General features: G+C 33.9%; 2 protein-coding genes across 2 annotated transcripts; one reads left to right on the top strand and one right to left on the bottom strand.

Annotated features, from left to right (window-relative positions):
- The first annotated feature begins 1168 nt into the window (after positions 1-1168).
- On the top strand, positions 1169-9897 carry LOC136988140 (patched domain-containing protein 3-like). The gene is made up of 5 exons (XM_067285967.1): positions 1169-2177; positions 2248-2565; positions 9297-9440; positions 9573-9784; positions 9865-9897. Exons 1-5 carry the CDS (start codon positions 1169-1171, stop codon positions 9895-9897), a joined length of 1716 nt encoding a protein of 571 aa, XP_067142068.1.
- A 10902-nt stretch (positions 9898-20799) lies between these two features.
- On the bottom strand, positions 20800-21910 carry LOC136988138 (uncharacterized). The gene is made up of 3 exons (XM_067285966.1): positions 21736-21910; positions 21065-21666; positions 20800-20901 (listed from the first exon to the last, which is right to left on the bottom strand). Exons 1-3 carry the CDS (start codon positions 21797-21799, stop codon positions 20800-20802), a joined length of 768 nt encoding a protein of 255 aa, XP_067142067.1. The 5' UTR covers positions 21800-21910.
- Positions 21911-25741: the final 3831 nt, after the last annotated feature.

The raw sequence follows: 25741 nt of genomic DNA, 5'->3' as shown, positions 1-25741 counted from the left end.
TTGAAGAATATAAAAAACATGAAAATTTTACTTTAGAAGTAAATCTAGTATCAAAAACGTTCGATTCAGCACGACACAGTCCGACTGAAAATCGTTCCGATTTCTGGCCATTTTGATTACCGACGTTTCGATTAACGACGCTCTACTGTACTTATAAATGGCACGATTTTAAGTTAAAAGTCTAAAATATTAAAATAGTAAATCGTATATTAATATAAGAAATAATTTTTAAAATATTTGAAACCTTTTATTTACGTAAACAATAAGTTGTAAGAATATTCAGAAAAAACACTGAATTTCCAGTAAATAAACTTAAATGGAATATGTACATTGACATGTACATATGTACTAAATGCACAAAAACTGATTTTAAAAAAAGTAAGAAAGCGAAACATAATGATGTACAGTACAGTACATGGAACGAATTCAATACCGTGACCTTGAAACTTAAGATCCAATATAGCGGCTCCATAAGAAACATTGAGGTCCTGACATTGTCATTATAGACATTGAAAGAAACCAGCAACAAATGGCGCCATCTGCTATGATATTTTATTAAAAATTTTTATAAATTTAACTATTATAAAATGGCAAAACGCTTAATTTTCAGCGTTAGAATGGGTTTATAAGAAAAATCGTATTTGCCTATTAACGAAAAAAATCGTTTTTAAGTTTGACCTTCCTGAAGACACAAACGAACGTTTTTATCTTTCCAGATCCTTCACGTTTCATTGCGAAAATTTAAGAGCATCAATCCCCTAATACACAAACCTCGCTGCAAAATTCCAGAAATTTTTGACGAAAGTACAGGAGTTAAGCTTCAAACAGAGTGAACAAAATCGTGCCCCACACACAAACCCATACATACAGAAAACACACCAAAATCTTTTCGCATTTCTCAATGTTTCAAGGTGTTTTGAGTCCAAAATTGTAAAATTCTTTGGTAAGGTTAATTCTGACCGATAGTCATAGTTTCACTTTGTTATTTATAACAGCCAGAACAGTAAAATTATAACTATATAACAGAAAGTAATATAAATAATGTTTACTTAAATTTGAATTAAAAGATTTCAAATATTTTTAACAGCATAAATTATTTTAGCCCGAAGTTGCATTGAATAATTAATTATTTGTAAACTATTCTATTTTAGAAATAGAAATTTACAAGATGGAGAAGAAATCAAAGCTCACGTGTTTAAGTGAAAGTTTTTCTACGTGTTTAGGAAGACTTGGAAAGAAAATTGGACAACATCCGTATTACTTTGTCGCTTTACCTTCCCTTTTTTGTGCTTTATTGTCTTTTGGATTTTTGAACGTGAAATTTAATAATGATGCTAATAGTTTGATATCTGCTGACAGAGGAAATATTTTTGAAATCAGACAATTCATAGACAAAACATTTCCGATGAACACTTCGGAATTTTTCGATTATCAAAGATTAACTCATGTAGTAGATATACCTATGATCTACATAAAACACAGAGAAGACAAAAATATGTTGCAGAAAAATGTTTTCCTTGAAGTTCGAATGATAAGCGAAATAGCAAGTAACATCACAGTGGATATTGATAAAAGACAAATTGGTTACAAAGATATTTGTGGACGGGCCTACGAAAAATGTTTCGAAAATCCAATTTCCACTTTATTAAATTATTCGGATGATGTCGTTTTGAGAAAACTGAAATTCAAGTATCCCGTAGATATAGATCCTTTTACATTTGCTTATAAAATAATGATATTTAGTTTCGGAGGTGTGGTCGTTGATGGTAACGGTTATATAGAAGAAGTATACGCCATTCGTTTATCGTATCCATTGGACAATAGCAACGCAAGTAAAACAGAGTGGAATAGAGCATGGAGTAAAGCACTTTACAAGCGTATGAAGGAATTCGAATTTAAGTATGTCGAGACTTTTTTCGAACCATTCGCCTCTGTCAATGATCAAATAATGTTAGATTTGCAGGACTTGATACCATATATAGGCATCACTATAATCGTAACTTGTTTGTTCAGCATGTTGAGCAACATGACTAATAGTTGGGTTAGAAGCAAACCGTGGATGGGTGTAGCCAGTGTCGTGTCAGCTGGAATGGCTGTAGCTGCCTCGTTCGGATTACTATTTGCTTGCGGAGTAGAAACTACTTATTATAACGTTACTCTTCCATTTGCTGTTCTGGGTAGGTAATATAATAGGTTATATGATGTGTACATTTATTTAGTGACTAATGTTTTGACATTGTTTTTCAGTGACAGAAGTGGACGATTCGTTCGTAGTAATTGTGTGTTGGAGAACAACCGATACTAGCGATTCAGTTGAAAAGCGAATGGAGGATACGTATTCGAATGCAGCAGTATCCATAACTATAACTTCGTTAACCAACTTTTGTTCTTATTGCATTGCAATGAATTGTCCATTTCCAGTGGTTAGAATATTCGGTTTCTATGCTGCTACCTGCATCTGTTTCACATATTTTTTTCAGCTGACGTTTTTTGGAGGTTGTCTGGCATTGAGTGGCTACAGAGAAGAAAAAGGTCTTAATCCCCTTTCGTGTAAATCTGTTTCAGGTAAAGAAAAGATTGTTTTAAACATAATGTTCATCAATTAGTTTAGCATATTTATCATGACGTTTGTGATTTAAAATAATAATACAGTAGAGAGTCGTTAATCCGAATCAATTGGGGACTGGGGTTGTTTGGATTAGTCATTTGTTCGGATAACCGATTATGTACGGAAAAAATATTAACCTGTCCGATGTTCAGATTTTTCTCCGTTACGTGTCCCTTCGTGTTGAATTTTCGTTGATTTTACGCCTAACGAAAATTTTTATAATAATAATCGAGGCTGTTGTATCATTAAAAATTATTTCTTTATTTTGTACAAACAAAATAAATATATTGAAGAATATAGAAACATGAAAATTATACTTTAGAAGTAAATCTAGTATCAAAAAAGTTCAATTCAGCACGACACAGTCCGACCGAAAATCGTTCGGATAATCGGCGATTCGGATTACCGGGGTTCGGATTAACGACTCTCTAGTATAATAATAACTGAAAACATGAAAAAAAAGTTAAGCTGACTTTCATTATAATACATTAGGTGATGTTCACCTCTTTCGAATACTCAACTTTTCTCGAAATCAGTGTTGAAATTAGTAGTGCTAAACTTGGGAATTATACAAGTAATATAATCATGTTATAGTCAAACGTTTACTTTAATAGTACACTGATGAAAAATACAAATATTTAAGAATACGTTTTTTACTACCAGATAAATTTCAGAACTTACTTAGACGATAAGTAGTCGAATGACTAGCAAAAGATTTATAAGTTTTTTGTAAACAGTACTGAACTTGTGTAAAATTTGAACATTAAATGAAATGTCCAGTAGGGTTTCTCATTTCTCGATCATTTGCTTGTCCCGGTATTCCAGATAAAAGTGAACTGTTTCCCGGGATCTCGTTTGTGGAACCCTAGTACTAAGCCATTTTCTTTTTCAGAATCAAACTTTGAAATTTTCTCATTTGACGTTCACTTACCTTTGCAGCCTTCTGATTTTTTCGCTTTTCCCTGTTGTGTTTTAATTTTTCGAATTATTTTTGTGGGTGTGCCGGGAGGTGGACGGAGTCGCACCTCCTTTTTCTTGGCTAACAGGTCAGTGAGACCTGCCCACGGTCAAGATGGTGGTTCGGATTCGTTACGGGAGTGAGAATGAAAAAATTGATGGGTTCGACGATAGAGCGGCGGCGATACTCGAATAAAGGACATTAACAACGTATAATAACAACAACAGCAATTTATTAAGACTAAGCTACAGTTACAATAGGGGCGAGCTACTGTCGCCTACGGCTTAGCCACGTGGAAAGAGAGTTTACACAAATTTGGGGAGTCATACCTCGTGGTCCAAATTGGTCTTGTTACAGGGTTGAGATACCCTCGGGTATCCTTTCGTTAGACGTTGGGACGCGCACACACTATCCAATGGACACTACATAACTGACCTGGAGTCAATCGGACAGACACTATGTAACTGACCTTGAGTCGATCAGATGGACACTATGTAACCGACCCCCTTTTCCTCTCTCATTGCCCTTTTATCGTCTTGGTCACGTTTCTCTCTTTCACCAACCAGCACTATTCGGATTTTGTTCCTCATGGTTCATGGTTTCTCCATGGGAACCAAACAATAAAACATTTTATTGCTAGCATTTGGTTCCGGCGGGTTCGATTTTTTCACATTTTACTTCATGAATGATTGATCCAAAAAAAGAGGAAATATGTTCAAATATTTACATAAAATTACTTGAAATTGAACTTATAAAATTAGAAAAAATAAACGAAATTCATTGATGTAGATTTTTCTTAACGAAATGTATTTTGTCTTTGTCTGGCTCGGAGAGAATCCTAATTGTTGTGCAATGAGAAAATAATATATTATAATATATACTCTTATTGCAGAAGATATTTTTGGTTCCAGGGTTGCGTGGTAAAGGCTTCATTTCATTCATAACTGTGAGAAATGGAAAGACCTTTCCCACACAACCAAATGCCTAGAAAGTTTAAGGCTGCATTTTTCACATAGAGGTGCTAATTGACAGATTTTCTGGCTTCCTAAATCTGAGACATCCCAGTAGGGGAAACTGAAAACTCATAAATGCAATTTGACCTTGCTTCCATGCCGATTGCTTCTTTTAGCGGTCAAAGGAAGGCACGTCCCTTTGCTTTCTCCTTTGTGGCAAACAATATTAAACTGAAAGATAAGAATCGACCCAGAGCGAAACTCGGACTTGCAACACTTGCTTGCCTTGCGGATGCAATGCCAATTAATCTAAAATTATTTATTTAAACATAATAAACTGATGGTCGCACTACTAGTGAATCTAACCTTTATTTAATTGAAACACATCCAGTAGTGCCAGTAACAAAAAACGTTCATAAGTGTGAGAGTGGATACCGGGCTTAACTATTTTCTAATGCGTGATGTAAAATGAATGATCTAAATTAAGTCCAAGAATAGCTGTGACTTTTATATTGTGGGTGCGCCGGGAGGTGGACGGAGTCGCACTTCTTTTTCTTGGCTAACAGGTTGGTGAGGCCTGCCCACGGTCAAGATGGCGGTTCGAGGTTGTTATGCGTCACGCGTTACGTGAGTGAGAGTGAGGAAGTGGATGGTCTGACGATAGAGCGGCGGCGATACTCGAATAAGAGACATTGACCATTTATAAAAACAACAATTTATTAAGACTAAAAGCTACAGCTACAAATGAGGGTGAAATACCGTCGCCTAAAGTTTAAAGTACCCGGAGGAAGAGTTCACATGAATTCGGGGTGGTCATACCTCTTGATCCGAGTGGGTCTTGGCACAAGTTCAACGAAGGTATCCTCAGCTCGGGTATCCTTTCGTTCGACGTCGGGTTCCGGACTCGTGACTCGGAACGCACACACTGTCTAACATACATTACGTAACTGACCCCCTTTCTTTCTCTCGTTGCCCTTTTATCGTCTCGGTCACGTTCCTCTTCTCCACCAACCAGCACTATTCGATTTTTGTTCCTTATGATTCATTTTTTTCTCCGTGGGAACCAAACAATAAAAATGTTTATTGCTAGTGTTTGGTTCCGGCGGGTTCGAATTTTCACAATATTTTGTAAATCATTGTACCGCAAATGTGTAAATTAAACACATTTACGGTACACAGTTAATACCTTATGAATAGAAAATTTAGTATCAGGTCACTTGCTATTTTAAAAATATATACAAAAGTGAATTCTTTCTAATCATTGGCATTACAACCTGAAGCTTTGGCTCGTAAACAAAATATAGAGAAACGATAATCAGTTCTAAAAACCAAAATTGTATTGCTTGTGAAAGTGTCGAAAAAACTTACCAGCTGTACAATGTAAATGAATTATTTTCCTGCAGAATATATGAGAAGAATTTATAGCAAAAACGTTAAAATGAGTAGTAATTAAAACTCAAAAATTGACCATGCTTACAGATTGCACTGCCACCTGTTATGAAAGTCTAGACTCTGTGCGAGCATTAATTTCAATTTTTTTGCGCAGTGTAGCTCATATGCGACGTCAGTTTTTTCGCCCCATCTGAAAAGTAAAATTTGCGAATTAATCATTGTGTAGTGCTACACGGCTATGTATTATTATTTTTATTTTTTGTTGTCTCGGTTTCTTTTTTGTATGTATCCGGTTTTCTTGTATTGTACGATTGTCGTGTGTAGTTTTTTTTTTTTTTTTTTTTTATGTCGTCACTTCTTAGGTACAATGAAAAAAGCCTTCTGATTGCTCCAGGGTGGGACACGTGAGTGAAGCTGACTTCCAGAGAGCAAGAAGTATAAATCAGGGAACTCTCACGATTGAGGCCACAGATTTGTTTTCGGGTTCGTTGAGGAAAGTACTAAGGTCAGCAAGAACGTCAGAGTTAGGCCGGGAAATCAGCAGTGAGAAAGGGAGACAATATTCAGTCAAAAAGTACAATCCGTTTCCACAGTAGGGCAATTGAAGAATAGCAATGAAGGATGTACGTCTTGTAAAGTGAATTACATCCAGGATTCAAACAGAACTATTAGTTTTGAGGTGTGATGTAGAAAAAAACGCTCGGGAACTCGAGACCATGTCGCATTCACTTAACCTAATGCCGTGATTCATTCAAGGTGACTGTATGCAATTATTGTGTATGAGAAAAGCGTGTATGTATATATGTATATGTAGTATTGTAAATTTTCTTAGTTTTAAGTCGTATATCGTGTAAAGTTGAGCGGTAGGAATTATTTCACGGTTATTGTACTATTTGAATAAATTACTGCTTTTTTTGTCAATTTTGTGCACGTGTAATTGGTCGTCGATTGAGTCCTTAATATATACCCATATTGTTTCCGTGGATTTCGATCCATCGGATAATTTACAATTGTTTATCATACTTTCAACGTGGAAGATCTCATTTTACGTTAAATACAATGGAATGCAGTGAGTGAGGTTTGAAATATATTAATAGACAAAGTTTGATCTGTTCGATATACTTGCTTTTATAATATTGTGAGATCGAGAGAGGTAGGAGGAAGTCGTATCTCCCCTTTCTGGCAACAGGTCGTTGACCTTTCACTTGTCAAGATGGCTAAAGTTTCGATTTCAGTCCCGAGAGTCAGGACTCTTCTTGTCGGGCGAGTGGATAGGAGGTGAGATGGGGTTAACGATAAGGCGAAAGCGATATTCGAGTGAAAGAGGACACCATTTAACAATTTAAACAAGTTTTATTGGATTTAAAGAAAGGACACAATTACACAAATTGACTAATTTTCCTAATTCGCGTAGGGTTCGAGAGAGAGCTTACAGGTTCAGTTCATACCTCATTATTAGTTTCCTTAGAGAGTTAGCACTTTGTTATCCAAGAAGTGTAAATCGGTATCTGGGAATGGCACAGTTTTATAAAGTCACAACTGAGTGCGGTGATGCGGGAACTTAAGTCCAGAGCGGTGACAACCTGCGATGGCGTTGGTCCGGCAGATGATAAGAGACTCCCCTGAGGGGGGAAAGAAGTGGCTTTTATAGATTTAGGCTGGGAAAATTGGTCACGTGATCAAAGGTTGATGGCGATTTGGGTCATAGGTGTTCTCGGGACAAAAAAAATATATGACGAATTCGGACGTTAACTATAAACTTAGGTTGCAAGATGATCTGTACACAGCTTAAGAACAAAGGATAGTTGACAGTTATACGGCCAGGGACGCATATTTTCTCGTCCAGGACCTTTTCTAGACAGGATGTTTATAATAGGAAAATTCTTAATTTAATATAGGGAACAATTATTATAATTTTACGTTCAGGGGAATTTCCGGATCTCACAATATTATTTATGATCTAAGCGACTAATAATAATACACTGTGTAATAATTGAGGTTTCTCTGCTTTGTAGTCATCGAGTAGGTGTATCTTTTCGAACATTTTTGCTTTTTTTTAATAAATGATTTATTAAAAAAATACACTTTTGCCGCCAAAAAGCTGTTAAGATCTTTAATGAAGTCTTAAATGCCAGAATACCAAATACTTTCTCACACTTTAAAGTGACTTGCAAATCTCCTTCGTAGGACGAAAAAAGATTTGTCAGTCGCTTTAAACTTTTGCCCGAATAAACGCTTTTTCATAACTGTTTTGATTTTTTTTGTGTGTGTGTGTTACTTCTGTACTACGGTTTTTGTCGAAACTGTGGAAAAGTTTACGGTTTCATGCTACCGTAATATTAATTGCAACAATAAGACAAATTTTAAGAACACTAATATGTATTACGATAAGTAACGACAACTTAACAAGATTGGTGTTCTGTAACAGATAAAGAGTATTGTTCGGCTTTCTACAACTTGCCCTCCTCTCCATTTCTATTTTCTGCGTCTTTATTCGACGCCTTACCATCGAAATTCGTCCCCTGAAAACGTATTTGTACCAATTCTTTTCGGTTTAAAATATTTCGTACGTAGTCATTACAGAATATTGAAAATGGGACTTGTGTTTTCGTAAGGTCGGTTATTTAGAGTGTTCGCTATTTAGTGGTAAATATAATAAATGTTCTATTATTATTAGTTGAGAGAGTTTTGAGAAAACTTTAAATTCGTAGAAGTTCGTAGCCAGAAAAGATTTCCATGAGCACTTCTCAAAGTGAGAAAATATCAACTATTAAATTTCCTTATATTTTATTTTATTCATAATTCTACTTTATAAACTAATGTATGTGTTAGAGCATTCCGTTCTAAATATTACTGTATTAATTAATGTTTTTATGGAAAAACCATTCATTTATAGGTAAGTGTCTATCTATTAATTTAAGTTCATTTTTAACTCTTAATATTTACAAATAAAACATTCAAAATTTGTAATTGTGAGTAGAAAATAGAACAAATGGAGTCTGGATATTGGTGCTATCAGCCTAGCGGTATGATTTAAAAACTAAAGACAAGGGTCTAGACTCTAGTCTAGACCCTTGTCCTTCTGGCAAGTGGGCAGTGGGCAGTTTCACATGATGTAAATATATATATATATATATATATATTAATATTTCTGGTTATAAAATGAAAATTATATAGAAAAAGCTTTCTTATATGATAATTCTTCTATACAAGTTTCACTTTAAAAGTGATGAAACAATTAAAATCTTTTATTGTTTATATTTATGAACTAGTTAACATTTTCATTGTTGACCTCGTCATAAATATTTAGATTATTCTTTAGAATGTTAATCGAATAATTCTAATTATAATAAATGTAATAAATACGCTTTCAATATTTTTTCAGAACTCAATATGAATTATACCAATGAAGAAGAAGAGCAGGAAGACATTTTCTTGAAATTTTTCAAGGAAAAATTCGCATCGTTTCTGTTTTATTCATCAAGTAAAATTATTATATTAATTGTGTACGTCGTTAGTTTATCTTTAGGTATATGGGGAATCATTTCTTTGAACGAAGGTTTCAATGTTTTCGGTTTTTATCCCGAAAATTCCGAAATTACCCGAGCATTCTAGGTATTTTATAAATATTTTACTGAATATCCGTACGCTATTCATATAGTGATTAACGAAACCTTAGATTATTCAAATCCAGTTGTTCAGAAGTCATTAGACGACATGATTAAGAAGTTCCAGTCTCATCCAAACGTGGCAAATATAGATGTATCTTGGTTGAAGTTTTATAAAGATTTTCAACACCATTCAGCAGCAAAATATTCTTTAATGGGATACGATTTATCTACGAAACAAGATTTCATCGATGCTTTACGAGAGGTTTTCCTGAAATTTCCGGGAGCCAAACAGTACCAGAACGATATCGTGTTTAATCATAATTATACCGATATTATTTGCAGTCGTTTCTTTCTTTTAGCAAGAAATGTTTCTGATCGAAACACAGAATCGAAATTAGTCAACGATATACAACAGATAGCAGAGAAATTTCCTTTCTCCGTTTTTATCCACACCATGATATCGCCTATTGTTGAGCAACGCATCATTATTAAAGAAATTTTTTTTCAATTTTTTTGGATGACATCGTTAATAAATCTTGTGATTTTTGCTTGCTTTAATCCAAATATTTTGTATTCGGTTGTCGTTGCTCTCTGTACTTCGTCTATTACGATACAAACCCTGGGTTATATGTCGTTGTGGGGTGTCGATTTGGACATCTCCTCCATGTATTTCTTGGTAGTCTGTATGGGGTTTTGTGTTAATTATCCCACTCACATATGTTATTCTTTTCTCACATCGCCAGATAAAACCATAAATGGGAAGTTAAAACATAGTTTATATAATGTGGGATTTCCAATATTTCAGGGCGCATTCTCAACAGGCATTGGTGTGTTGATTGTTTTACAGAAAACTGTGTTTTTGAGTAAAATATTTGTGAAAATTACTGTTATAATTGCTGCACAAACTATATTTCATGCTTTATTTTTAATTCCTGTACTATTTTCCATTATTTGGTATGTTCTGCATGTAAATAAAGCAAGAAAACGAGCAATTATCATATAATACAGAATGATAAGTTTGAACAAAAGGAAATAAACGTATTAATTATAAGTTATAAAATAATTTGGCTTTTAGAGAATAGAAAATACAGTCGAAAGATTTTTTAAATAAAATACTAAATCTTTTGTGACTTTTCCAATAAATATCAATTTATAATAATCACATGTTGTTGAGAAGGTTTAAGTTTTTTCAATCAATTCAGTTCAATTGAATTTATTATACAAGTACTGTATATCGGTATCCTAATTTTAGAATACAAATTGAAAAACTACAATACTTAGTTACTGTACCTGACAAAAGACTCAAAATTTAAATTAGAAAGCGCAGAATTGTAAATGTTAACATTTATTAAATACTACAATTAATAATATTTTTTCCCAAAGATAGGAACTAAAGCACATTTTCTGGTATTCTGGTATGTGAGAGGAGTTTGTAGCTCATATGTGGCTTTATACTCCAGAAGAAACAGGAGATGATCGCACAGCGACTGAAGAGACGGCCTTATAGGAGACGGCCACCGCGAGAAGACGAGATAGAAATACCTTCCGGGAGGACTTGGGGGATGCTGGCCCTTATTCAGGCATCATCGGCAAGGAGGAAAACCCGGAAAAACTCTCGCTGCCAGCTCGTCCGAGTAAGGTGCGAACCCCCAATCGAGCTCCGGTGTTTAGGGTTCAGTCACCGCCATTATGTAAAGCACATTTTAAATTTGAAAAGTGGATTTATAGTTTTGTACTTAATGTGTAATAAATTGTATGAAATGTTAATACATTACGAAAACAAAAATGCCGTTTATGTAACTGTTATGTCAGTACAGTAGAGCATCGATTATCCGAACCCCGATCAACCGTCACATCGATTAACCGACCTCGTTCTACTCGGCAAATTCAAATGTCCGCTAGTGATGTGGCGTTACAATATTTGGCTATGTCTTGGCTACTTCAATATTATTTTTGTTAAATTTTTGCTTGTTTTAGCTGGTAACACAGGCTCGACCATGAAAGGGAGGCCAGTATTTAAACCAGGCTTAATTTTATTTAACGAAGCTATCCAATTGCTGTTTTTAAAACGTGTGCGAGATTTGGCGGCAAAAAAAACGAGTGTCAGCTGTAAAGCAGAAAAAAATTTTGGACTTCTTTTTGTAATGTATAGGCCTACCTTATGTAAAATATGTAACCCGAATATATATATTTTTTTTGTTTTATATTTTTCAATATACAGTACAGTACTGTATTTATTTTGTTCAAAATAAAGAAGTAATTTTTAACGATACAATAGCGACAATTATTATTTTTTTAAAATTTTGTTAGGCTTAACATCGATGAAAATTCAACGCGAAGGTTAATAGCGATATACTAATATACTAATTACATGGAATATACTAATATACTGTACTAGTAATGTATTTTTTCATACTTTTCGGTTATCTGACCATCTCCAGTCCCCAATTGAGTCGGATAACGATGCTCTATTGTATATGTATAAGTATCGCACGCGTGGTAGCGTATGAGGGGAAGAATGGGTTTCGAATGGAGGAGAGAGTGGTGAGACAGCGCGCCGGAAATAAAGCACTTCACTAGTTAAATACCATTATATAGTAACAATTTATTTTTCCAGTTTATAAAAATTTACAAGGGAATAGTGGGCCTTTAATGCTGAGAGGGTCAATTGCGTAGAAAAGTTGATAAATATCTACATGGTTTGTGTTGACGATCGTTGACTTCTGAATTAACGAACGCCCGGTCCATATGGGTCGAGGGTATATTTCCTTTGTTCGTCAAAGGGAACGGCAAAAGTCCGATGGAAAAATTCACGAGAGTTTTTGAAGAGCGGCGGTCAAGGACAGCGAGTAGGTTAACAGAAAAGAATTATGCATGCGAACTCTGTGTTGTCATCTGTTTCCTTACGTTTTATTCGAAGTCCTCCTGCCATTATTCTAATGCCCATATTTGATAAAGTAGGCTCCAATCTACGATTTTTTTTATTTCCTTCGATGAGTGATTTTTTCTAAAACTGTGTCACCCACTGACGAAATGTTATCGATGGGAAAATCTCACAAAGTTCCTTTACTGCATTTGTGAAATGAAATAATCCTTTTTAATAAAGTAAAAATTGCATTACAAATACTAGTCGTATCTTGCTTGCTCGCCATATTTTACATATTTGTGCAGAGTTTTAGCCTACAAAGAAAGGTCATCTCTGCAGTGAAGAATGGCTGTTCCAGGTGGTTAGATATGGCGAGCAAGCAAGATACGACTAGTATTTGTAATGCAATTTTTACTTTATTAAATTGTAATTTTCGCCAGCCCTTTTTACAAAGAAATAATTCCTTCTTTATTTTTGAACATAAGGTTGAAATGAACGAGTAACCTGTAGCTGATGTATTATTATCTGTTGTTTGATGTAATTGCCAAAACTGTAATCCCATATGTAATTGTCGATTCAACACAAATAAAGTGTAATCGTTTTTATAAGTTTTTATAATTACATAGTAGTAAGACTTAAGTAATTTTAAAGAATCGATCTACTGCTTCAATCTGGTAGATGTAGCTAAGTTTGTCGTTTATAAAAATTTTGTAAGATATGCTGTAATTAGATCATATTTTTATAGTTTATATGAAGATAAAACAAATTATCAACTTTTGTATACTTATTTTTATGTGTGAATATTAAATATCTGAAATTATTTGAATTTTTTTGTGAAATTACTTGCTTTTATAAACTTAAGACTTAAACGAAAGACATTGGCTTACACAGAGTGTTTCGCCATCAGAAAAAAGGGAGAGGGGGAAGGGGGTCGAGGTGATAGATAGTAGAGAAAGGTAGGATCTCTCTGAACGGTGTACGTAAGTTTGCAGTTTTCTCTACATTTAATATACTGGCATGCTGTTTTTAGGCTGCTAGGCTTTAGGCCCCAATGGGTCTAAAACAGTGTTTCTGAAGGAGTGGTTCTCAAATTGCTATATTGAAAACTGGTTAGAAGTATCGCTAGGTGTGTTCAGTTGTATGAAAATATACATATAGTCACAAGCAGAATCTATTTCGATGGTGTAAATGTGGTCAACCCTAGAGGTGAGGTGACTGTTTCCTTACGTTAAGTTATTCCTACTTGGTACAGGAGTAGGTCAAACGGTGCTTATTCTTCTTCTTCTAATCTTTATTTCTTTCTCACACCGCGAGGCACAGTCGGTAAAGAACAGAGTGGCTTTTTGGCTTATAAATGGCAAGATTTCGAAATTAAGATAGAAACAGTCAGGTATAATGCCACGTTCGTGAGGCAAACAAACGACTTACAGAACCTGGGTCGTGAACCATGTTAAGTCATGACCCAACAGGTACAGCAAATTTGACAGTTTGTACATCGCACGTGAAGGGAAGTACAGAAGACACAAAACAATCACCAGACGCGTATTACAGCATTGTGGCACAAAAAGCTAGTTACCAGATTCAAGTCCTTTCAAAATACCAGTTGATAAGATCTTTCGGTAGGATGTAGTTGTCTTTGTTTTCAAAAAAGAGGCTCAGATCACAGGGTCAATTCACATTTTTAGCACGCAAATTAAGTTTTACAAGTTGCCTTATGTCATGAATCATTTGGCAGGCATAGGTATAGTGCCGAACCCTGTCATCGTCTCCACAATAACTGCACAGCTTTGAACTTGACTTATGTACTCATGTCCCATGAGAAACTGAGTCACCTGAAAGTTTAGACTAAACCACTAATTATGGAGATATTGCTCGACGCTTGGAAAGAAGCTAGTGGAGATGCGATCCAGGGAATAGATTTCCACCCGTGCTGTCAAATCTATATCATTTCCTTGCAAAGGAGAAGATTAAGTCTCGAGGCTAGAAGAATACAGTAGTCAAGGAAGATGTCATGACTGTCGGCGGCAGCCTGAGCCAGCTGGTCAGCTCTTTCGTTCCCTGGAGTACCACAGTGCCCTCTGGTCCACTCAATAGAAAAATTGTTGGAAATAGTTGAGATGATGTTGAGAATGTCACTGCACAGTGGACAAAGACTGTCTTTGTTTTTCAGGGCATGCACAGCCGCAAAGCTGTCAGTGATGATGTTAATCGCCTTTCCAACAAAATCCTCCTCACACCAATGAACTGCCAAAAGAATGGCAAGGACCTCAGCCTGGAAGACCGAGCACTCCAGGTGAAGAACACGTGTCAAAAAAAATTTCTTTTTCTCCCAAAAACACAGAAAAAGCACATCTAGTGTGATTACCAGTCCTCGATCCATCAATCAAAACTTCCATGTCTATCAAGTAATCCTGTCTTGCATATAGTCCTGTGGGCAGGGTCTGGAAGTTTGTCTACTTTCCTCTTAACCTCGTACATTCCCGTAAGAAAGAAGTAGCCTCCAATATCGATCTCAAACTCTATCAAACGGTGATTGTATTAAGACGAGTAAGGTTGTATTGAGTCATGGTTACATTAAATACAGTACCCCTAGAGTCATTTATAGGACTATGCTAAGTTGCAGACTTGGGGATCAAAAATCATGTCTTGTTTGGATAGGTTTATCCTTATATACGTTGAGGAGGTGGTGAATGTCTTCTATGACCGTCTTAATGTCATTTGTGTCTGAAATGTAGACAGAACATACAGACAATAACGTAACACAGAGAGTGGTTATGTATTCGTTTGTATGTTGAGAAAGGCAGACAGTCATGTTTTTCTTCCTAATGATTATACCGGCTTTGATATAATAGCCAGGGTCATAAGGTGGGAAGACTTTACAGTCATTAAACCTGAATACCACGTTATTATTAATGCAGGTCTTTTGAAAAATAAGAGTGTCAGCATTGTGAACAGTGAAAATGTGAATAAGGAAAAAGCAGGATGCAACGTCTGAGCCTAAATGCTTGGCCCCTACGGCAACCAAAGTAAGATGGACATGCTATCTATAACGAACACTTAAAACTAACGAAAACTACCTAAAATAATCTTGCTGATGTGTAAAGCCCAAAAAACACTAAAAAATCTGAGAGAAACAGAAACCTCAATAATACTGCAATGCAGTACTATTAGAAGAATTGAGAGTATTAAATTTTCGAGGATAAAGGTCGACGGGTTGGATAGAAAAATGGAGTCGTGTGTTGTATCTGCAGTTGGGTCAGGTTTAATGACGATTTTACTCGTTGTTATCATTAACAATTTTTTTTATAAAACTCATCACTACTCTCAAAATTTAGCTTTTTGCCGTTCTATATTAATTAAGAAGATAAAAAGTTTTTAATAGTAAAATATTGTAACAGAAGTTGCCACATACGCACCTTTAAACGTTGCCGGGAATGTTAAGCAACTCGTTGTACTGCGATGTTTGAATTGTACGAATGTTCTATTGATTTATAAAGTTCTTCCCATTCTTTTTAGTTTAAATTATTTCCGTTACGTTTAATGTTTTACGAACGTTCTTCTTGTTCTTTTTTCATTTAATTTAAGTTTGATATTTTAGTTAAAAGTTTGTTTTTGATATTGAATTTTTCCGAAAAAATGGCGTTAATCGAAGTGTTGAAATTTCTTTCTGTTTTTATTTCCATTTTACTTTCTGGATGGATGACTTTCGAAATTCTCAAAGGTGAATTTTATATTTTACTTCGTTAATTTGGTTTAATTATAGTTGTAAAACATTAACTTAATAATTATCTCAATTAACGAGATAATAGAGTGTCACAAGAGGAGTGTCTGATTGAACTGTGAGTAGAAATAGTAATCGGATGGAAGTACGAACAGTTACAATGTAACCGTGTCGCCTGTTACTATTATGTTAAATCTTGCAGGTATATGAATTTATATAGTTATTGCTGATGAGGGTCCATTGAGAACGAAATGCATTCCACTAACCATTAATAAAAGTCTTTCCTCAATATGATCTCGATTACTTAGGCTTCATTGCAGTTTGATAAGCCTCAAATCTCTACCATCAGGTTAATTGAAATAATTATTAAATTGGTTTAAGTATATTCGTAAATAGCAAATACTATTGGTTTATTTGTTTAGAATTCCACGAAACATCTTACGGTGATGACCATCAAAGTTATCCAGTATCAAAGATTTGGAACATCTTTCGAAGTAAGTCAGAGGAAACCAGGAAAAATGTTTGGGTAATGCCCAAAAGTATGACCATAGTTTGAAAAAGATAGCAGAGCAAAATTCAGGAAGATGATAGGAATCAGTTTTCATTGCAAGAAAGTAGAGTCTTTGTGGTCGAAGTTAATTAGAAGATTTCGTAGCGTACAGAAAACGTTAAAATGCAGTCTTCCGTGGGTGGATTGTACCGAGAAACCTAAATCTTTAAAAGAAACATTTATGAAAGCGGCTTGTCAGAAAGTGAAGCCAATAGTAAAGGCCATTAAAACATTTTTCAGAAAACTTCTTCCCTGTGAAGATTAATATTAAAATACCACGAATCGATATTTTTTCAAAATTGATGTTATTTCTTAAGTATTAAAATCGATACACAAATTACCTTTATTGTGCTTTTGGGTTTTATATTGCAATAATTTAGTTTAGTTTAATGCTCGTATTTTATTACAAATTCGAGATATTGTATTTACAATTTAAATAACTGATATTTATATAAACAAAATGACCGAACGGAGATTATTTAAAATACAAATTTAAATAAATAGAAAAAAATTTAACTCACTAATCACTAAAAAATTGTAAACCTATAAATTTCCACTCTCGTCTGTTGGCTGTCCTTCCTTAATCTCGAGAACGGTACGTATTAGATAAATGAAAGTGTAGACCAAGAGTGGAAAGCACATGGTCAGGAGGCCCGGTTAAGTATATACAGTACTAACTTTCGGTTTGAACCGGAAGTCACCTTATTTCATTTCGAAATGTTTTCCCTGAAAGGAGTTAGATTGGTGACTGGCACGAGTCTATTGCTAATAGGAAAAGTACGATGTACAGAGAACAAGACACTGCTAAAATCAAGGCCTATATTTTAAATTAAATAAATTAAAAATGTGATTAAAAATTGTAGCCCGGCATTGTGACGGTTCCGCGATAAATAATTTCTCGTTTAAAACAAATTATATTATGTGAACGAAAGCCAACTAAATAATAAAACAAAATTTATCGTGTATTTAAGTGACGAAATAACATTCTAAGAATTAGAAAATGCTGCGATAACAAATGTACGTAATTTGACTTTCCACTTCTTTTCACATATGAAGATTATTTATTTAGCGTAAGAATTTTATAAGCAAATTGAAAAATATGTGCTGGGTTTTTGTATATATATATACAGTTTTATTGTATAAATTTATCTGTATATATACAGTTAACATTGTTTAAACCGAAACAGCACAGTAATGAAAATTTGTTCTATTTTAGCAAGTTTTCCATTTATATAGGTTTTAGCACTTTTTTTTAAATCATTCAACTATATGAAACAAATTTTAAACAGTTATATTTATTATTATAGTAAAATCTCTTTTACATACGAAGAAAAATTATCACTAGGTTTAATCCAAGTTGATCCAAAAATAATTCCAAAATGATGGGGGAAGTATTCAAATGCAAGAGTTGGAAACTATTCGATTCTAAGAAATTCTCGTTGCTCAAGAGAACTTATATTAAGTATTCAAATACTTTACGGATAGAATCCTTTCGAGTTCCCACGACGACGAACAATCAAGAACGGGTACAAAGAACATGTGTCACAATCTAACGTCGGAAATTCTAATATTGTAGTGATACAGAGACTACGTTATTCTGTGTCTGACTTTTTGACAAATTGTGTGGTTGAGAGTGTCCGCGGGAAAAATTGTCGAAGTTTAGTGTTTCCCGACTTCATGAAGATTGAGAACCACGGGCCTAATGCATTATAGCTACCCTGTCCATCGGTTTGGTTTAGTTTTGATGGGATACGCCAACTCACCAATGAATTATAGAAGATATACATTTGAAATGTTATCTCAAATTCGAGGGTGTAATTATTGCCAACGGCTGGTTAATCGTCTATAAAAATGTATTTTGAAGAGGAATTGATATTGGATATATACTTTTCTGGTTTTTAAATGTTTCGAGCCACGATTAAATTTTGAATTTAAAATATAAAAATTGAAATATATTAAGCATTTGATCGTTTATATAGACGATGTCATTGCATTAATCAATCGTAACGAAAATTTTAATTTTGTATTATTTTTTCTTATATTCAAAAGAATAAACATTTCAATTGCACTTTCTAATATAATTTAACAGCAGTGTAAAGTAAAATACATTTAATGAATAATGGGAAATAATTAATGTTTAATTTTTTTCACTGTTAAGTATACAATCGTTATGATGCTGTTGATGAACTCACCAACACCAATTACCGGGTGATCGTGATTAAAATACCCCTATTCAAAGCTGTATAGAAAGATATTCTGCAATTAAAATGCAATCAAATCTGGTGAGGTGAGGTGACATTTGTAGACACAAACAAGACATTTTTATAAAAAAGAATTAACACCAAAACTGACAACTAAGAAGCTTTCTGCGCTGCAAGCAATAAACATTTTTATTTGCACAAAACACTGGTGCTATGCGAAGACTTTAGCGACAAAGGGATTATTGCTCAGTGATCCCCGTTTTCTTGAAGGTGAAAAATCTAAAAACGATTCTTCGTCCTTTTTCAGATTTCAACGGCCGACAGCAATTGATTCTCTATGAGATTCTCACAAGGCTCATAAACTTGCACCAGTTTTCGATAAATCATACTTTTTAAGTGTGTTCACAAGCAAAAGAACACGGATTCATTTCAGAGGACATTTTCAAAAAGGCCGAGACGAAACGGAAACGTCCTTCTACGAAAGAGAAATTTGTATTTTAATTTATAAACTATGTAACATAGAGTATTGCATTTTTCCTTCATTTCAGACCATGTGTTCCCTCACTTTTTCAATATGTGATGGTTGACAGGACTAAAACTATAATGTTTCAAACACGCAGATAACTCTCAAAATAGTATGGTAAGATTCAATACTATAGTGTCTTTTTTCTTATAACTTATCAACCGTTCTAGCTATAATTTTATCTACCAACGACAGTAATATGTTAGAAAATGTTTAAGAAATGACAAAAGGACGCTTGTTAAAATGTTTATTTGATTTTATCATTATTATTTTTGATGAAATTATTCTTATTTGAATATAAAAATTTTAAAGAATTTTCCAAGTCAAATCTTATATATAAAATTCTCGTGTCACAATGTTAGTTACCGTACTCCTCCGAAACGGCTTTACCGATTTTTACCAAATTTGATATGCATATTCAGTAGGTCTGAGAATCGGCTACTATCTATTTTTCATACCCCTACACCATCTCCCCCCTTTCAAAAATATATTTATATATAAATTAAGGCTTTTATGTCCAACAGATGGCGCTACCTTCCGACGAACTAAGTTTGCTTTTCTGTCAGGCATTATGCTTTTCTGTGAGAATGGACTGAAGCAGATCATTTTCTATCTATCTATATAAATAATATATAACGTTCGTTTGTTCTTTTCTATGTTGTTTATATTAGTTTTAGTTTACGTTGTTTAGCATCGCGCGTGAGTTCTTTTGTATTTTATTTAAATTTGAAATTGGTTATTCGGAACAGTATTCGAATGTTGTTAGCCTGACGATGGCCATGGAATGGGCCGAAAACGTTTGTTTATGATTAAAGTTAAAGGTTCTCAGCATCAAGGTGTTGTTGTCTTACAGTGTAATAGAGTCTGAGTGAGGTTAGGAGAATAACTATTAATTATTCCTATTTTATTAAAATTATTACTTAATATAAATATTAATATAAATAAAATATAACGTTCGTTTGTTCCTACCGATTCCTTTGAAATTTTGACACAACGTTGCATTCGAATACGCACGTGTTTTTATATAATATACATGTCGAAATTCCCCCAGTGGGGGGAGATGGACGGGATTAAGGCTTACCGTGAAGAACTCGGCTTCTATTATACTATTTTACATGCGTTTTTTGCGTTTTTAATTGCGTTTTAATAGGTTACGTCAACAGAATATACACTAAAAAGGGATTTTTCGATATTCCCCAGCGGGAAAAGTGACGGGATTAAGGCTTACTGTGAAGAACTAACTCGGCTTTTATTATACTATTTTAGATGCGTTTTTGATTGCGTTTTAATAGGGTACGTCAAAAGAATATACACTAAGAAGGAATTTTTTGAAATTTCCCCCACGGGGGAAGTGTTACACATTTATAATAGATACATTTTGAGCCACAACAACGCGTGACCGGGTCAGCTAGTATTTCAATAAATTTTCATTAGATTTTGCGGGAGATTCACGATTGAAACTTTTGCCGGCCATGTCTCTTCCTCGGGAGTAATCAGCAGCAAATGGAGCGCCACCAACTAAAATAATTAGAACAATTAATCAAAAAGAAAAGACAGAAAGAGTAAATGGTCCGAAATATTAACGACTTAACCATACGTTATTTAAATATCTTAACAATTACATCAAATCTATTCATCAAAATTTTGCAGATAAAAATATGTTGGGTCATATGTAACTTACTATGGTCATTATGAGGATAAACCAAAACGCTCGAAGGTAAAAGACATAAATATCCTTCAAGTGCATGATGACTTTAATTTTTCCGTTCGGACAAATTCGTCTCAGATGGCATCCATCGATCAAATACTTAATGAGAGTGTCTTGGCATTTATCCAAATCCAATTCAATCTTTCCCCACAATATGAGTTGAAGCAGACGAAAACCTTTTATCATCACGTCTTCTGTTACGTTCAGCTGTTGGTTCACTTTATTCATCCATCTTTTCTGCGCTTCTATGATCTTTGTTCCTACCAGTTCGAAAGCAATCTTCTTCTCTGTTCCAATGCAAAGATAGCCAATAGTATTTTTTCTGTCTGGAAGTCGGCGGAACATTCTTTTATACCAAGGCTCCTCTGCCATCCAGTCGGGTTTTTTCACTGCAATGTTCCCAGAACTGCAGATAATTCTGGGAAACAGAGATTCGATTTTTTCTTTAATAAATTTCGTACAAGAATGACACGCCATGCTAATTGTTTCTATGACTTTCAAGACTTGCTTAGAAGTTATAATCTGATGTAACTTTTTAAAAATCCGACTTTCTTTCGAGCATTTCCAGACACTCTCTGTTAATTAAAACGTATTAAATATTATTTGAATTAAATTCTGAATCGAGAGAAATAAAGGTACTCTACCAATATCGACAAAGGAAACGACGAGGAACAAGCAAATGATGCCAATTACCATGGTTTTAGCCATTTTTCTGAAATTAAGCAAGACGAAATTTATTAGGATAAGTATAGAAATATTTTGTAATATTAATTGTAAAATTTCACTTTAATTTCGTAACGTTATCGTCAATGAATGTTTTCTATTGTTCAAGAATACCAATTTGAATTGTTTTAAAATAATAAGCAAACACCAAAATGCGCAACAATTAGGAACAAATTGTTGCGCATTTTTATTATAACTTCAAATTAAATTTAGGACTGTTGAATAGATTACTCCCTATGGAATTTCGGGACTTTGAATATATATCTGAACTCAGAGGACTGAGACGAGTTCAACGATACCCTACTTTTGGACCGGAAACCAAAATAAGAAAGTTATCATATTTACGATTTCTTGCCTTTCACAATGCATTCTTCGCATTTTAGAGTTTTCCACGAGGTGGCGTTGCTTGTAGTTCAGAATACGTTTCCCTTTTTCTTTCTTCTGTTCAAGAATTAACGTGAATCAATAACTAGTGACATTAAACACTCGGTGGCTCCCCTCTGGAAGGAGTCCGTTAGGAGCACGAACAGTTAAACGCCGCTAAGTGGAAAACTAACTCTAAAATGGCGTTAAATGCATTGTAAAAAAACCGTAAATATGATAACTTTCTTATTTTGGTCTCCGGTCCAAAAGTAGGGTATCGTTGAACTCGTCTCAGTCCTCTGAGTTCAGATATATATTCAGTCTCGAAATTCCATAAGGAGTAATCTATACAACATTCAAACTTAAAAAATAACCATAGGTTTTCAATATAGGAAATGATTACTTGTCGTCCTCGATATAACAACGTTCAATAGCTAGATAATTACGAATGCAAATTTAAAATTGAAATAACTTAAATAAATAGCTTATGAAAAATGTTCGTAAATGATTTGTTTCAATTTAAATTTGTATTTAGAATATTTCAAATGTTACAATTTAAATGAAATGTTCTTTTCGTGGAACAGTTTCTAAAAACGGTTTGAAAAAACCTGATAATGACCTACAGGAATAAACTGAAAACGTTGGTTAATAAAAATATTCTCTCAGCAAATGCATAAATGTGGTCTTAAATTTATAATTTATGTCTGCGGTTCGGACGTGCTTAGCAATATGTTTATCTGTGGAAGGCCGTAAGACGAAAAACGTAGCACATAAATTCTCCATAAAGGAGAAATCAATGGAAAGATAAATTTGAAAATAATTCTTTAAATATATTTCAAATTATTATTCGGAGCAAGTGGCCAGTGATTAATTTTTCTAACCAGCGATTATTTATTGTGCTGGCCTGCAAGAACATTTTGCCAGTTTTCGTACAATCGTATATAAGAATACATTTTGTGTGATAATAAGAGCAAATGCAATGGTCGTATGCAAATTGCAATGATGAATATAATCAATATCGGATGTGACAGGAAATTTAAGAGTAGAATTTTCCATATAATTTGATGGTAACAGAAAAAAATAAGTACATTTTTTGTAGAATATGGGCAAAGCGAGTCACGTGCGAATCCTGTAGTTTTTCTCTTACTTACAATAGTTGTTTATCCCTAACAGACAGCTCGGTAAATAAACGATCCATAATTAGAATAATAAAAGCTAATCTTACCAAACTTTCTCCAAATTTGGAATGCTTGTTCGATGAAATTGTATTTCGAACGTTTTTGACTTCTAACGTTCCAGAATTTAAGCGTATATTAATCTAGATTAATACAGTTTAAATTTAAAAATTAAATTGAAATTATTCTTCAGAAGAAAAAACAATCTAAAATTAAATTTAAATCTAAATTTAAATGACTTACTTATGACGGGCGCGCACCTAGCGGACACTTCGCAAAACGTAACTTTTCTGACAGAAGGAGTAGAATTTTTAAGTGAAATAAAGAATATGGATGAAAATCGTTATCTGGGGAAGGAATGGACGGAATTCGTTAAAATTTGATACGGAGGTCGATAAGAAAAATAAATAAATAAATAAAAATAACAGAACCCGGCGCTACTCGTAATGTGAAACCTGGATAAATCAGACTAATCGGCAACGAATAGTTTTCTCAGTTTGGATAGGATTTTTTTAACACAGTAAATTGCTACTGATCCTGAATAATGTTTCCTATTTAAACAGGTTTTCTCTTATAAAGATTCCGTTTTGGACAGGTTTTATTGAATTTGTCCGAAAATTTATTCATAAGTTGTGTGTGAGGTATAATGAATAAAGTCTTTGTTTTGTTAAAATTTTTCGTCGAGGTGGTCGACGTATATCAGGATCCACGGGTAGGCGCAACACCTTTCAAAAAGTGTGTCGAGAACATTAAAGTGAGAGATTCATCGGCGATCGCTCCATCACTGATGAATCTCATAATATACTGTATATTTACATAAGTATTTATTAGTGCATAGTGTTGCATCTAACAATAAGAGCAGAAGAATTATAATTGAAATCAAGAAACTGAAGCGACGCGTCGCGCCATTTTCTTGATTTAATATGTCGTGACGTATCGAATTTTCTTGTGTGATAAATTGAAACGTATAATTGATGAATGCAAAACGAGGCGCTTTGGATGCGATCTTCTGCTACCGACAATTGCGTAAGGAAAGAAAAAAATAGCGACAAAAACCAAGAATTTCAGAAGAGCCAGAACTTTCATCACAAAAAATGAAATTTACATTTCTGTGTGCGTATGTTTGTGTTATTTAACATATATTATCATGCAAATTAATATTTAAAAAAAACTTAAAATTATTCTAAAATTTATTTTTAGATTAATTTTAAGTTTTACGTAAAATTTTTGGTCGCCTGTTTTCCTTTTCCTATTTAGGCTATGTTAAAATGACCTCGTTTAACGATGTTTCGTTTAGCGCTTCGTCGTCTAGGATCTAAGCGTTAAACGGGGTCTTACTGTACTCGGCTTCTACTGTTCTATTTTGAATGTAGTTTTTTTTTTTTTTTTGTGGTTTTGCACAATTTAAACAATTTTTTAAATGAATGACATTAAATACTTGATGTTGTAACCCCTAACATAAGATAACATTCGTAGTTACATAAATCAAATACTATAATATAATATAATAGAAGGGTTAGAAGTACGAAAGAATCTAATAATCTTAATCTTTGTTGTTTATTTTTGCCCAAGCAACGCCGGGCTTATCTGCTAGTTTATATATATAGATATATCATTCACATATCTAGTATAAAAATCATATACCATCTACTTTTGATTTTTTCATCTGTGGTTATGATCATTTCAGCCAGTTTCAGACCAACAACTGATCTCATTGATATACCACCTTTTTGTTTGTAATATTCTGTTATGGAAGCTGTGGAAGCGCCGCTTCCTTTGTATTTTCTAAAATATAAATACATATTGTGCGATTATTTTCATATTTTAACGTACTTTAAATTAATTAAAATTAATATTTTATTATAACTGCACTATGAATTTTATTACAAATTTTTATACATGCGAAAAACAATGATAAAATTGCTATTGTATATTCGAATATAAATTTGTATATGCATATTCCCAATGGAAGCGCTGGATTGTCGAATACAGGACAGCTTCCACGGCGAAAATATCTGAATAGTGTAAAGCAATCAGATTAAAGAGCACCAAACTCAAACTCTTTTGCTGGTGGGAAGTTTTGCTGGTTGGTCTATGCTACACACCGAAATATCGTATAGCGCTTCCAATGATCCTATCCAGGGCCAGCATAACTTCCCTATCATCAAATCCGCATGCTGCTGATTGACAGTGTAAAGTTAGCATTTATTTCTGCAAAAGAAAAGCAAACATTTATCACAAATTTCATTTAAATTTTTTCCCGAAAGATGGCGCTACCGAAATCGTCCCTCGTTTCTCGTATGTTTAGTGTTGTTTATAGTACTGTACTTCGCTTTATTAAAGGATCAATATCCCTATGATTAGGCGAAATTTATCTTTTAAAATTGGG

The sequence above is a fragment of the Centruroides vittatus genome, unplaced genomic scaffold, assembly GCF_030686945.1.
Source record: "Centruroides vittatus isolate TY-2023 unplaced genomic scaffold, ASM3068694v2 scaffold_3192, whole genome shotgun sequence".
NCBI lineage: Eukaryota > Metazoa > Arthropoda > Arachnida > Scorpiones > Buthidae > Centruroides > Centruroides vittatus.
The sequence above is the reverse complement of the archived record's forward strand: the minus strand, read 5'-3'. Positions and strand labels throughout refer to the sequence as shown.

Coding starts and splice junctions, on each gene's coding strand:
- LOC136988140 (XM_067285967.1), top strand. CDS start 1,169: ATGGAGAAGAAATCAAAGCTCACGTGTTTAAGTGAAAGTTTTTCTACG. Junction 2,566..9,296: donor TTCGTGTAAATCTGTTTCAG/GTAAAGAAAAGA, acceptor ATATTTTTTCAG/AACTCAATATGAATTATACC. Junction 9,441..9,572: donor CGTCGTTAGTTTATCTTTAG/GTATATGGGGAA, acceptor CTATTCATATAG/TGATTAACGAAACCTTAGAT.
- LOC136988138 (XM_067285966.1), bottom strand. CDS start 21,799: ATGGCTAAAACCATGGTAATTGGCATCATTTGCTTGTTCCTCGTCGTT. Junction 21,667..21,735: donor CGTTTCCTTTGTCGATATTG/GTAGAGTACCTT, acceptor TTTAATTAACAG/AGAGTGTCTGGAAATGCTCG. Junction 20,902..21,064: donor TTATCCTCATAATGACCATA/GTAAGTTACATA, acceptor TAATTATTTTAG/TTGGTGGCGCTCCATTTGCT.